General features: G+C 37.7%; 1 protein-coding gene across 1 annotated transcript; it reads left to right on the top strand.

The window, feature by feature from the left end:
- The first annotated feature begins 4,756 nt into the window (after window positions 1-4,756).
- dmbx1a (diencephalon/mesencephalon homeobox 1a) lies at window positions 4,757-11,283 on the top strand. Its single transcript, XM_026206144.1, has 5 exons — window positions 4,757-4,956; window positions 8,444-8,610; window positions 8,719-8,897; window positions 8,990-9,383; window positions 9,655-11,283. The coding sequence occupies exons 2-5, from the start codon at window positions 8,457-8,459 to the stop codon at window positions 10,071-10,073; spliced, it is 1,146 nt and encodes a 381-aa protein (XP_026061929.1). The 5' UTR covers window positions 4,757-4,956; window positions 8,444-8,456; the 3' UTR covers window positions 10,074-11,283.
- Window positions 11,284-12,886: the final 1,603 nt, after the last annotated feature.

Below are 12,886 nucleotides of genomic sequence, written 5' to 3'. Positions count from 1 at the left end.
TAGCTATTTTACAGATGACAAAATCTGTGCGCTTTGTAATGTAATGCATTAATGATGCAAACAGCTCATAGTCACTGTCTACTCGCTCGACCGGAGACACGTTAAAGCCGATCGTGTGGACGACAGGTACCTTAGATAGTCATCGGCCCTCCTGCCGGCTCGATCGCTTTTCATCATCTACAACAGCAAATATACACTGGTGAAACAGGTTATGAGACGATTTCATTTCTTAAAGGATAAGACCGCCAAGCACAGATCTAATGTGGGTACTTATGGCTGAGGTGCCAATGGTTCTTCTCAGGTATCCTCTTAAAGCTACTCATTGAGAGGATGATGAAAACTTCAGTCAGAAGCAGGGAGCCCGCTTATTTCGAATCCTGGGTCATGTTTTAAACCACTTCGCCAAAGTGCCTCAATACGCATAGAGTGCTGAGAGCCAGATTACTGACTGATAGTACAAAGCCCAGAGCTGATACAGAAGGATTTGCGAAAGTAAAGACAGATGTTGTAGTCGTGCAAAGGAGAGCAATCCATACTCAGGGGCAAGGAGTTAATGGCAAGCGTATTGTTGTCAAGGGCAGATATGCAACTTTTGCACCCATCTTTTTTATCTGAAATAGGACTTTGCTTGTATTAAGAGTATGCACCAATCCCTTTTAGCAGCAGGGGCTGATCAACTAATCGTACATATCTGAGGTGATCTGTGAATGCCACCAAACCCACGCTACAGCTGTCTGCTGCTGAGAAATCAGAACGGCAGTTCATCAATATAATCAAACTGACTGGGTGCCTTAAAATGCTCATGCCTCTGCCAATTAGCTTTAACTATTAGGATAATGCTCTCAGGCAAAATCTGCTTTCAAAAGCCACTGTGATGCAGAAAAAAAAGTCTCTTCTAGCTCTACAGGTTCTCTACAGCTATATAAATATTCCTGAAGGTAGACATTATAAACGAGATGCCAATAATTCATGCAGGTTGCTGTTCGCTGTGTTTTATTAGAAGCTGCTTCTTTCACTCAATAGTCATCAAAGCACTAAAGAGGAAGAGCAGCCCACTTCATCCCCTTAATTACCCAATTATAGCCAACAGCACCCGTACTGAAGATAATGATCTCATTTGAGTCCAGTCTATTGAAATAATGAAAGCACCATATTAGTTATTAAAGGCGTTATCACAATAGAATTACAACAAAGTGGAAATTTATTCTTTTAAATTAAATTATATTTCAAATAATAAAGAAATTGACATAAGTATCGAGGCATTTTTTTGTAGTAATGAAATCACATTTGAACTCTTCAGAAGTTTGTAATGAGGACTTGACAGTTATCATAACAATTTTACTGATAAAGTCCATTAAAAATGAAAAAAATAACTAATCTATTTAGAAAAAGTGAAAACTGTCCACATGTGAAAACTTCTCTTTACCTTTAGTTATTCATCTGTCTATCTCAATACTGTCTCCATGGGTTTCGTTTTTACTAATGTCAGTAGCAGAAGCTTGTCAGAAGTGGTTAGTTTCTTTACTAAAATGACTCCTGGTTCTTAACTCACATTTCAAATCAAGCCTGAGATTTTTTTTTAGCGCCTCTTGTTTTTTCCTTTTCTTTTTTTTTTTCTTCTTTTTTTTTTTTTTTTGCAGTGAAGGTGGATTAGGAGAGAGGGGCTTTTGTTTAGATAAAGCGAGGGATTAGGTAGAGATTTGCCCCCATAAAGTTGTGGGCTTGATGGGCCTTTTATCCCTCCATGTCGCTAAAGCTGTGTTGCTTCTGGATTAGGACTATACAATGGGGCCCCTTGTGCTGCGGATCCGGGCCAAAGTGAGTAAGACGGAGAGAGAGAGAGGGAGAAAGAGAGTGTGAAGAAATACAAGAGGGGAAAGAGACTGAAGACAGTAAAGAGATGGAGAATGAGAGAGAATAGAGGGGCACAGCTTCTGACAGAACTGACAGGTCAAAAACTTTTAGCATGGGGATTTGTTAAGAAGATCCTGGGATCTTGTCACGAATGATGCGATTTCCAGAGGTATCAGTGAAGCTGTGTGGAGAAATCAAAATAAATTAAAAGGAGCCCTGGCCCTTTAATACAGGTATCTAATTTAGCAAAAAAAAAAAAAAAAAAAAAAAAAAACGGTTTTAAGATGAAGGTGCTGCTAATAACGTGTCCAAGAGATGGCTCCTGGCAAATTGCTTTGTTATTCTTGTCAAAAAGGTCTCCTGGAAGCAGTCGATTTTAAACCATACATCAAAATGATTAATTGCTCTGGGAAGAACAGATGCTGAAATACCCTTGGATTGAGCCTGAGAGGCTACAGCTTTGTGGATTGCAGACGTAATGTATTCATGAAGTTGCAGAAACATCATTAGGTCTATTAATTAGCTAATAACAACCATCTCGCGCTGTGACACCGAATGCCTTTATTTTATTATTTCCTGGTAAAGCTAAGAGTGAGTGTGAAATCCATAAGTGTAAATAAAAGCCAGCGATATGATTGACTCGTTTTTAAGATATCATCCCTCGGTTTGTGAAAGGCAGCGGGATTCGCTCTAAATAAAATTATTCTGAGAAATATCTCCCTAAATTTACTAATAAATTCCTAGAAGCTTATCATCGCGCGAGGGAACTTTACATTGCAATGCCGTGGTTACCTACTATTGTAATGTAATAACTAGCAGGTGGCAAATAAATTTCGGTAACCACACGAAAGGGAAGCAAAATAAAGTTGAAATCCACACACACAAAAAAAATCCCAATTACTTTGAGTAAAACTGGACTGAGGGCTCCTTTTGCAGCTCTAACGGTGGGTTTCTCTCTGTGCCACTTTAAATGGAAGGCATTTAAAGCCCTCAGATGTGCTGGACAGTAGTCCTCGTTTAAGCAGATTTAAGGAAGAGGCGCTGAGAGGAATTCTTTCTCACTTTAATTGCTTTAGAAACGCTCCTCACAAAGAGACATTGCCCAGATTTACCTCCCGTTAAAGTTCTTATTTCCATCGGTTCACAAGTTAATCCTCTTTCTTTTTCAGACTATAAAAAAACCAAGTGGGGAGAAAGGATGGGAAAGGACACAGGTTTGTTTCCATAAAGGTATTAAGATAAAAAAATAAATATTAATAAATAACAATAACAATAATGACGCTCTTGTGAAGCGTCTTAAATATCGGCAACAAAAATAGCCTTCACTTGAATAATAGGCTATTTTATATTTGATAAGCAAATCTGTACAATATATTTGATTTCATTTATTTAATTTTTTTATTGATTATCGTTTTATTTTTTAAACATTCGTCAAATAGTTGGGCTATCCATGTTTTTTTTTTCTTGTGGTCTTTTCTTGCTTGGTTTAAATATTTGGAAATTATAATATAAAAAGAGCAGAACGGGGAAAAAAAGTTACATTTGTATCTGTTCCGACAACCTATAATAGTTTGAAATTCATCATTATTTTACATTATGAGATTAATTAGACAATTCACGTAAACGTCACAATACAGATTTAAGTTATTTCATTTGTCTATGAGGATTGAATTAAACAGAAACACTTAATTAGGCTGTAAATTATAAGTTTAGCATAAAATACTTCAGGATCGGTTTATCAACATAACCGAACACATACAAAGACTTATTTTATTGTTGACAACCCCGATACATTTTTTTAAAAAAAATATATATATATTTAAATATAATATTTAAATGTGAGGTAAAACTCCTGAGTTTCATTCAATTTCCATTCGTTTCAAATTCCTCTAGATGATAACTATGGTCAGAGATAAAATTCAGTTAGGGATTTTCACCCTGGCCCGCTTTCTGCGAGCATCTTTAACAAATTATGCAAGCTTTACATTAAAAGGCTACTTTGCGCTGCCCTTAATTCCAACCTAAACGGTTTTGCTCCGGGAGAAGAAATCTTTTCTAAAAACCCTTCAAGAAGAGAAGGGCATTATTGTTTTAATCCTCTTACCGGCAGTCATTTCAAGACAGAGGTTTTTTGGAGGCTGAAATAGCGTCTTGTCTCCCCTTATCCTCACCCAAATCCTTCAAGGCCGGGAGAGATTGTGAAGGCAGTAGCCTGGCATCTATTAGAGATCTCTAAAGTCCCTTCAGTCTCTCCTGCAGTGGCATGACAAAGCCGAAAAGCAAACAAAACCAATGCATGAGATATTCGTTCGTCTAAAAAAAAAAGTATTGGGACCGTGGCCTCTATAGAAATATTCCTATGTTCACAAAGTACGAAAACAAGTCAATGCGTGAGAACAATGTAAGAAAGCAAAATATTCATATAATGGCATTTACATATACTAACTTTGGCAAAACTGAGTTCGATAATGTAAATGTCTAACGATCTGCTGTTTGGTTCTTGCATCAGGCAAACAATAAAATCCACAATCTACATGAAAAAATAACAATGTTTTTTTGAAAGAAAAAATGCCTTTTTTTGTTCATGATCAAAATCTCTTCCACGACTAAGCTATGTAATTCCGTTTCTCTAATGTTCCTGCTCTAAACCTTTATACCGATGTCAGTGTTTTTTGTTTATTCTCATATAACATATGTCTATATTGTTCATTAGCAAAAGCGTTTGTGAGTGCACATTAGTGCTCTCAAGTGCGTGATTTAAGACTTCAAGTAAAGGGTCAATTGGCTCTGAGTCCAAATGTAGCCAGAAAAGTACATCGTCGAGCTTTGATTGACAGCTTCAAGGACCAGTAGCAAGCCTCCTTGATGTTACGCGGAGGTCTTTAAAATCCCTCCTCAAAGCGTGTGTCAATAGATGGACGCGATGTGCTGAGAAGAGCGCGCAGGGAACGATTTGGAGTCGCTTGATACTTAGCGGATACATTTGAATGGGCTCTTAGACATTGAGAAACGCGATAAGGACATCTGGGAAATACTCCGGGCTACAAGCAACAAAATATCAAGTGACAGCATAAGACACACAGGACAAAGGACAAGACTGAGGTAAGAAACGACTTATGCAACAATTTACGTAAATAATAATAAACCAATAACAGTAATATTTAAACGTGTTCAGTTCAGCAATAGCCTAAAATATAGCATAGATTAACCAATATAAAAAAAAAATATGCCGGCAGTTTTTCTTTAGGCTACTTTTCATGTAGCCCAGGCTTTTTATTTTTATTTTAAAGTGCCCCCCCATAAAAAAGAGATACATAATTGTATTCCAGAGGGCACGACTCAGTTATTTAAAAAAAAATACTTATCTGGCCCATAACAAAGACTTAACATAACTATACTAGCTCAAGAGTTTATTTTGAGCATGCGCCAGGATGCCTTCCTTAAAACATAACATTTTAAAATTTTAATTAGGCTTAAAACTGTGCTAAAACTATTATTGTCCTCTCTTCAGAATGATTAAATACTGATATAAAATACATTTCAGCTAGAGAAATGCCAGCTTGGAAATGGAGCAAGATAAAACTCTCTGCGCTCAGGCTAACATAAATGTGGGGGGCCTTACAAAAATTTGAGTGACAATATAAATATATGTCATGCGAGACACGATAAATAGTGCCCCCAGGTCAAATGGGTTTTTAACGCTAACATTTTTCCTAATTTAGTCGGATCAAAAAGTTGCACTGTACATGCCAATTTGCATAATGAGGTTTTAATAATCGAAGCATGGAGTGTCACACTGCCCGCAGCAGTAACAGGCGGATGAACAGACCACAATAGAAGCGAGACACAGTATTAAAATAAGCTGCCCTTTGTGCGAAATATTAGTTGGCCTGTGGCGAAATTTTGACGCTTAGCAAAGTTCGCTTAAACAAATGTTTCACAAACATGAATGGTAAATCATAAATTATTATAGTTAGGCCTATTATTCCTGCTATTATGCTGTCTGATTGTATCACTAGGTTACTAGATTCGATTTTTCGTTTTTATTAGCCTACTATTTTAAAATGCGTTTAATTTTATTTATTTATTTATTAGTCAAATGTAAGCTATACCATCCATATACACACATATGTAATGCCAATTAATTAAAAGTAGAAAACGTAAGTCGATGTAGGCCTATAACATATCTCTTTAGGCACATATTGCTTGGAAAACATACACGCGAGCATTTCTTGAAGCCACGCACACACATGTAAACTCACTGTATACGTCCGTCCGTGTCAGCGGTGATGATAAATGGAGGTCTCCACAGTCGAAACCTATTTGCACTTCCATTAGACGGGGACCCAAATGGGGATCAACATGCATATTTTACCCGCAGAGAAGCCATACATCTCAGCCAAAACGTGGCCCCGGGGCGATGGGATAAGGGGCCGAGAGAGAAGGGAGGGAGAGAAACGGACCCCATTCAATTCAAATACTTGGGGGAGAAAAGTAAATGTTTAGCAAAGCACCTTCTGTCCATGCGAATTAAACTATTCCCTCTTGCCCTCTGATCACATTCATCAGACGGTGCACTGACTTAATAGTCTGGGAATGGGCACTCCGAGTGCCATTCAGAAGCGTCCACGCTGAGGAGGGTAAGCGTTTCGGTGGCCTACAGACAAGGATAGCACACACACAAAAAAAAACCTTTAAACAAGCCCTCCAAACAAATTTCCTTCCATAAGTTCTGAATAGACATAACGGAAATCGCCGTTTACGAAACTGCATAGAGTGTCCATAAAGGCAATTATCGCAAAGAAAAACGACACATAAAAAACTTTATACCATTAATACTGAAGCAACAAGATTATATAAATGCAGAAATAATAACAACAAAAACAGAAACAACTAAATATGTCACAATTTAAAAGTAATTTAATTTTTACTAAAATATTAACGATTAAACAACATCTAAATCTAAGTAAATCTAAATCTAAGCTATGGAAATTATTTTTGAATTTGAATGTATCTTATTAAAATGGCCCTGAATTATAATAAAAACAAATATAGCAGACAAACATACGTCATAATGCGAAATAAGCTACATAGCATATTGTTTGCCAATTAGTATCAGAATTATTATATAATGATTCAAAATAATTATAACCTAGGCTATATCTATTTATTATTATTATTATTATTATTATTATTATTATTATTATTATTAACCTATTATTATTATTGCTACAGCACTGCTAAAAAAAAGCCCATAACTTTAAATTGTGTTATCAATTTTGATTAGGCCTAATTAGTATGCAAAAAAAATATTTAATGTATAGGCTACAAACGAATTGAATCGAAGTAAAAAACGAGCAATTTAAGTGCTGGTTGGAAATACAATTTAGTTTAAAACTCGAGGCTGTTAAGTCCCTGGACACCCGCCATGTGCGGGAGCATACTTTCTTAATAATGCGCAGTGCATTGGCCTTGGAGATATTCGTGCCTGTCAGCCACCTCTATACTAATACATATCTAATCGTGTCCTGGAGCCTTTCATTTTATCTATGAAAATCTTAAATCGACTTTGAAAAATTACCGGAGAACAGGACACCTAACCTCATGAACAAAGTTTTAACGAACAGCATCCCATGCAATCATCAGTAAATTGTAAGTATTACGATTAAAATATCGTCTTTCCAAGTCCTAGCATCTGCCATAATGAGAGAAATTAAATTACGATCACAGAACTGATATAAAGAAGTCTTAAGTAGCCTAGGCCTAGATCCCACTAAAACCAATCAATGATTCTTTGACAACTGTTTTTAAAGGATTTGCTACGGTAATTTGGCTCTGAAATTATAAATCTAATGTAGTAAGCATAATTCGGAGCTCATTAGGTAAACAAGTGATAATTGCACCAATTAATTCCTTGTGTATGATTAATGGATTGGACAAAACAATGATTAGATATTAATGAACACAGTTCCGCTCCTATGAGCGTATTTTTAAAAGCGCTTGACACTCAAGCTATAAACTAACAACCTATATTAATTGATTAGAACTAGGCATACATAAAATATCACACGAGAAAGCGAGATAGTAATTAAAATATGCGTTTTTAGTAAAATTTATAAATGAACGCAGGACCATTTACTAAGGTAGACGATGGGACAAATAAACATGGGCTATAGTGAAGTAAAGTGTTCATTAGGCTATCTTTAAGGCCTGATTACATCAGTAGGCGAATTATGAACTGCATTGAAGGCATTTTAAGGAATTTTGTCTTTAATTTTATAGCCGCAGTCTTGACACCTATCACCAACGTCTCAAATAATAATAATTTTAATAATAGGTGTATTTAGGCTATTAAATATAAAAGGCTTGTTTCCGAAATATATCAATTATATTTTGTCCATTTATTGCATTAAAGATGCTGCTATAGGCTAGTTGTCTCCTCACACGGACGCCACTTTAGTGCATCTAGTCTGACTTTAAACTTTGACTTTAACTCTCAATCTAACTTTTGTGAATGTAAAAATATGTTTTAACAAATAGAAAAAGCTCAGTGTTTAAACTCATTATGGCTCATTCTTATTTTTTGCAGATATTTTTGAATCATGCAACACTACGGAGTGAATGGATACTCCCTCCACGCCATGAACTCACTGAGCGCCATGTACAACCTGCATCAACAGGCGGCGCAACAGGCGCAGCACGCGCCTGACTATCGGCCGTCCGTTCACGCGCTCACCCTCGCGGAGAGACTGGCTGGTAAGTGCGTTCTCTCTCTCCCTCCCTTTTAACACACTAAATAATTGTGATAGTACACTGAATTAAATATGCCGTGTCTTTTGTCTTCCAACGGCTGTACATTTCAAGATATCATACTTGAGGCTCGCTACGGCTCTCAACATCGCAAACAACGCCGCAGTCGCACCGCTTTCACGGCCCAGCAACTGGAGGCGTTGGAGAAGACCTTCCAGAAAACGCACTATCCTGATGTTGTGATGCGGGAGCGCCTGGCCATGTGCACCAACCTACCCGAGGCACGCGTACAGGTAAGAAATGACCAATTTCACCATATTGCTAATGCCTACAAATACCTTTATTTATCATGTAACCCATCTACACCTTGTCTTTTGGCCACCAGGTATGGTTCAAGAACCGCCGTGCAAAGTTCCGTAAGAAGCAACGAAGCCTCCAAAAAGAGCAATTGCAGAAGCAGAAAGATGTCTCGACAGATGGGCCCCTAGCAACAAACGATAAGGAAGATGCCCCTTCCAGCATGAATCTTGAGAACCAGCCACCTTCATCCTCCTCCTCCTCCATTGAAGCAGAGGCGGCTCCTCACGCACTGGGATCAGAACTTAGCGTTGAGCTTAATGTGACATCTGCAGAGCAGTCAGGCAGCGAGTCGGCCACAGAGGACAACGCAACGGACAAGGAAGAGGAGATAAAGCAGCACAGAGAAGATCTGAAGGTTGAGAAAGAACCAGCACCTGGAAACCTTTCCCCACTTTGCAAACGTCTCAGCCCCAAACCAGGTACGTATTTGCTATTTATTGCTATTCCAATTTCACTGCATCCTTTCCATTGAAAAAAAAATGGTTCTTTAGATGTATAAATTGTTCTTCATACTAAGAACAATTTTTTTTAAGAACTGTTCACTAAAAAGTTAGTTCTTAAAGATTTGCTGTAAATAAAATCCCTTTGGAGCCTTTGTTTTGTGAAAGGATGCAAAATGACATTTTGAGGGTGGGAAATAACTAACAAGCATTTTGATCTAAATCTTGACAACCATGTTTGTGCCCTTAGATTCTCCTCTTGGCTCCCCAGCTATGTCATCTTCATCTAGCGGGGTGACCGGCGGGATCTCTCAGAGTCACTCGTACTCCTCGTCACCACTCAGCCTCTTCCGTCTGCAGGAGCAGTTTCGCCAGCACATGGCAGCTACCAACAATCTGGTTCATTATCCGTCTTTCGACATGGCGACTCCATCATCCATACCATACCTGGGCATGAATGTCAACATGCCAGCACCCCTGGGCTCCCTCCCCTGTCAGTCCTACTATCAGTCCCTATCTCACCATGCACAACAGGTTTGGAACAGCCCTCTGCTGCAGGCCTCTGGAGGCCTTCCTAGCCACAACAGCAAGACCACCAGCATTGAGAACCTCCGCTTGCGGGCGAAGCAGCATGCAGCATCACTGGGCCTGGACACGCTGCCCAACTGAGCAGGAGACTGAAACCTACCTGAGCAAGGGAACATCTCTCTACCACTACTAACATGCCACCTGGACTTCTGAAATTAGGGCCAATACTCAAAAAAGTATGGGACTGAGGTTGAGACTAGTAAAAAAATCTCAGACTCTTTTAGAGAGCTTGTTGTTTTAAAGCTTAAATAGACAATAAAATGATAAAGCTCTCATTTAATTCATCACGATATTACATTTGTCAGCTTTGCATAAATGACGGACAGGCCCTGAATTAGATTTAGAGCTATTTATATGTTTTGGATGGGCGTAGATGTTTGATATAAGCACTTTTTGGAGATGATCTCAGCCAGTTGCATGCACCTGAATCTAAAAAAAAAACAAAAACAAAAAAAAAAAAAAACTTTCTTTTAATTCAATTATAGTGGTTCTCAAATTACACATCACACAACTTGTAAATGTATCTTGCACAACTAAATAGATTAATTAAACCTAACCTGTTTAATGGTCAGGATTAAACCACGGTAAATTGAGGGTGGTTGGGTAATGAGGAAATGATTTCACTGACTACATATGCAAAGCTTTTAATTACATGTAGCCTCAGGCAGTGGAAGAAATGCAATTATAGACCATGCATATCATTGGAGATTGCAATACTCTGAAGAAAACTAGTGCTTAAGTGCATATATATATGTTGCAACTGGAAACAATCCTGAATAGTGGTCAAATGCGGGACAGTCCAGTACAGAAGTTCTCAAGTGGACAGCAAAGCACTTCCATGTACGGCAGCTTTTTTCCCCCTCTCTGCTCATTATTTCCCTCTCAGTGCTGAGCTCTCATTGTGTTTGTAAAGTATTTTAATATGTACAATACAAAGTCTATCTATAAATGTTTACTGGTAAGGCAGATGTAAAAGTTCTATGTTTTAGATTGAGAAGAATTTAACCCTGTGATGATTCTGGTAGCTGTTCCTTTGTAAGATTGTACTGGGTGGGCCGCATAGCTCGCCTGCGTCTCCCCCAGATTATTTAACCTATACAGTCTGGTCGTCTTTGTAACTCTTTCATTGTCACTGTGAACATCAATATGCAGTCACTCACGACATCACACAAAGTGGTGAATTTGTAGCCTATATTGGTGGAGAGTGTTCCAGAAGTATATACATCTTTCTCTATGTCAGTTGTAGATTTAAAACCTTGTAAAATAAAACTTCAATAAAACATTGCTTGGGCATCTTTGTAAATATATGCAGTATATTTATTTTCTCTCCTTTAAAATCAGAATACCACATTAAATAAATCCAAATTAGAAAGTGATGATGCTAAATTTAACATTTAAATACAGCTATTCTCTATTTTTAAATTAAAATAATTTTTTTTTTTTACTTAAAGTAAAGGGAGTTAGAATTAGGGGCTTAGGAAGTAGTTGAGAACAAGGTGATAAAATCAGGGAGGTAGGACAACAGAAAAAAAAAGAAAATGAGAGTTAGGAGAACAAGAAAACAAGGTAATCTTGGGAAATAAAATCGTTGTGGGGACATAAGCCATCCCAGATGAATAAGCAGGCCATTATGCTGAAGAATGACAGCCTGGGGCTGTGATTATGCTGCTATTATATCTTAAACAGTGTGGTTTGTCAAAATGCATAAGCCCTTTGCTCACATAAAGAGGGTCTCCCCTCTGTGTGCATTTTACCAGAGGCTTGATGCCACAGTCACCATGTTCTCAGTGTCCTTGATGGGGCTGCTAGCTGCATTTTAAAATGCCTTATACCATATTTAAATACAGCTGATTGTAATACATTCTAACATTCAACCTTTAGAGTAGATCAAAACAGACATGGACAGGTAGAATGCTTCATTATGAAAAAAAAAAAACACAACAACAATGCATAACAGCAATTAACTTACAGATAAAATGTTCAAGCAAGTCTACAGTGTCAATAGCATCTCTATTATCTAGTTTCGCGACTGGCCTCCTTAACCTTAAACATGCAAAAACAAAATGCCTCCAGGGGTTTGATACAGATTATGTGACAACAAGGTCAAGTCCTCTTTACTAACGCCTGTAATGAGACCCACATGGTTTCCATGCAATTTGCCAAAAATCTACTCTTTGAAAAACACTAAAGATTCGTGTACAAACAGAAAACCTCTACTGTTGCTTGTCAGAGACTCAAAAAATTGTGAGTGGTTTAATAATTCCTGTCTTTTTCTCGTGTTATTTTAATTTTTGTTTATATATCTGGGGGTCAGGTTGGGGGGGTCATTATTATGTTCAAAATTAACTGACGCAAAATTGAGAAATAAAACTATATAAAGAAAAGGTGAATTTTCCTTTTTTGATTCTGATTTTCATGAAATTAAAATTTTAGTGTTTGACACTAAACACTAGAAAACACTTGTGTTTTATTTATTTTGTTTTAGCAAATTGCATGACAATTAATTGGGGGGTTAATATGACCCCAACACAAAAGTTAGCAAAATGTATACAGCCGTTCCAAAACACACCTATGTGTTTGCATCCACATTACCCTACACGAGAAATAGTCACAAATGAATCAGCTTTCCAAGCATTTTGGAACTGAATGCTGTTGAAACTGACCCCAACACAACGGGGGTTTAAATCTGACTGTACCAAAACAAACAGCTGTTACTGCTAAGCTCCACAGCATCCAAATTCAATTATTAAGCGGTTTCTAAATTCACCTTGCCGTTTAATCAGGTGTCACCGTCAGACAGTCCGTTACAGACACACTAGCACAAAATGGACCTCAAGCATGCCTAGCACAAAAATCACAGTGTACCATTCAGTCCAGACTTCTTTCCCTCATGC

The sequence above is a fragment of the Carassius auratus genome, chromosome 27 (genome assembly GCF_003368295.1).
Source record: "Carassius auratus strain Wakin chromosome 27, ASM336829v1, whole genome shotgun sequence".
NCBI classification, from domain to species: Eukaryota; Metazoa; Chordata; class Actinopteri; order Cypriniformes; family Cyprinidae; genus Carassius; species Carassius auratus.
This window is presented reverse-complemented; position numbering and strand designations above follow the sequence as displayed.